The sequence below is a fragment of the Leiobunum rupestre genome, chromosome 4 (genome assembly GCF_980474605.1).
Source record: "Leiobunum rupestre chromosome 4, qqLeiRupe1.1.hap1, whole genome shotgun sequence".
In the NCBI taxonomy this organism is placed as follows: domain Eukaryota; kingdom Metazoa; phylum Arthropoda; class Arachnida; order Opiliones; family Sclerosomatidae; genus Leiobunum; species Leiobunum rupestre.
This window is the reverse complement of record NC_143387.1, coordinates 23,502,785-23,504,079: the sequence shown is the minus strand read 5'-3', so window position 1 is coordinate 23,504,079 and position 1,295 is coordinate 23,502,785. Positions and strand designations below refer to the sequence as shown.

General features: G+C 49.1%; 1 protein-coding gene across 1 annotated transcript; it reads left to right on the top strand.

The window, feature by feature from the left end:
• Positions 1-548: 548 nt before the first annotated feature.
• Positions 549-1,016, top strand: LOC149947201 (uncharacterized). Its single transcript, XM_090170854.1, has one exon. It carries the CDS (start codon positions 549-551, stop codon positions 1,014-1,016), a length of 468 nt encoding a protein of 155 aa, XP_090026980.1.
• The last annotated feature ends 279 nt before the right edge of the window (positions 1,017-1,295 follow it).

Here is a 1,295-nt window from a genome sequence, read left to right as displayed (position 1 = left end):
CAATGTCCTCGGCAAGACGCTCTCCGGCTGTTACATGACCATCCAACATCAGCCCATAGAGGTCGTGATAAAACTATCCTGAAGCTAAGCCATCGCTATTTTTGGCCTACACTCCGTTCGGATGTGCAAAACTTTGTAAAGAATTGCCTGATTTGTCAGCAGCATAAAGCCCGTAACAGTAGAGTGCCCGGATTAATGCAATCTACCACATCCATGGAACCATTTGATATGATAGGTGTAGTAGATATTATGGGTTACTCCTTAGTCAAAAACAAAATCGTTTTCTCCTTGTATTCGTTGACTATTTGACAAAGTACGTCGAACTTGTGCCTATCCGTCGCATTACGGCCGAAGTTTGCTCTAAACAGTTACGTGACTTCGTGCTCCGTTGGGGTGCGCCGCGAAAAATCTTCAGTGACCAGGGACGTCAATTTATATCCACATTAAGGGCCGACGCTTGTCACCTTCTAAAGATTCGCCCCAAACATACATCTATTTAGCATCCCCAGTCGAACTTAACTGAATGTCAAAATCGTGTCGTTGGCGAAATGATCTCAATGTACGTGGGCAATAACCTTCGGTTATGGGACGCTCACCTACCGTTTCTCCAATTCGCTATGAATTCCGCGCCGCATTCCAGTACCGGACATTCCCGTTTTTATTTAAATACTGGTAGAGAACCTCGAATGCCATGGACCATCGATGGCTCCCCTAATCCTATTTTAGACAACCACGACCGTTCCTTCCAACAACTACGTGACGATCTCGCACATGCTAAGCGATTAATGTGTAAAGCTCAAGAACATCAGCGCCGAAATTATGATATTCATCGTGATGCCATTGAATATGAAGTAGGGACTCTTGTGTGGGCCGCAACTCACGAACTTTCCCAGGGCGCGCTGTATCATGCCGCCAAACTAACTCTGAAGTGGAAAGGCCCTCTCCGAATCATCCGGAAATTCTCACCCCTCGTCTATGACCTTGTCGACGCCGTCACTGGTGAACCCCGAGGCTAACGAAACATCGCCCAATTGAAGTTGTATATTACCGACGCCTCTTTGGTCCCTGCTTCACCATCCCAAACCCCACCTCGCCCTGCCCCTACCGCCGACGAGTTTCACGCCGGACTAGCGGCTGCCCCTTCTGATTCGTTCTCTCGCCTTGTTGAGGAGGAGGAGGATCGCCTCGATCTCGAAGCTCCCTCAACGTCAGCCCGCCCGCAATACGTTCAGGCCCAAGAGGTCTATCGTGATCCCGCTGTTTCCTCTCTCCGACGGAAGTTGAATTAGGTCCCG

What these genes read in the sequence shown, in the direction of transcription:
- LOC149947201 (XM_090170854.1), top strand. Translation starts at nt 549, where the DNA reads ATGATCTCAATGTACGTGGGCAATAACCTTCGGTTATGGGACGCTCAC.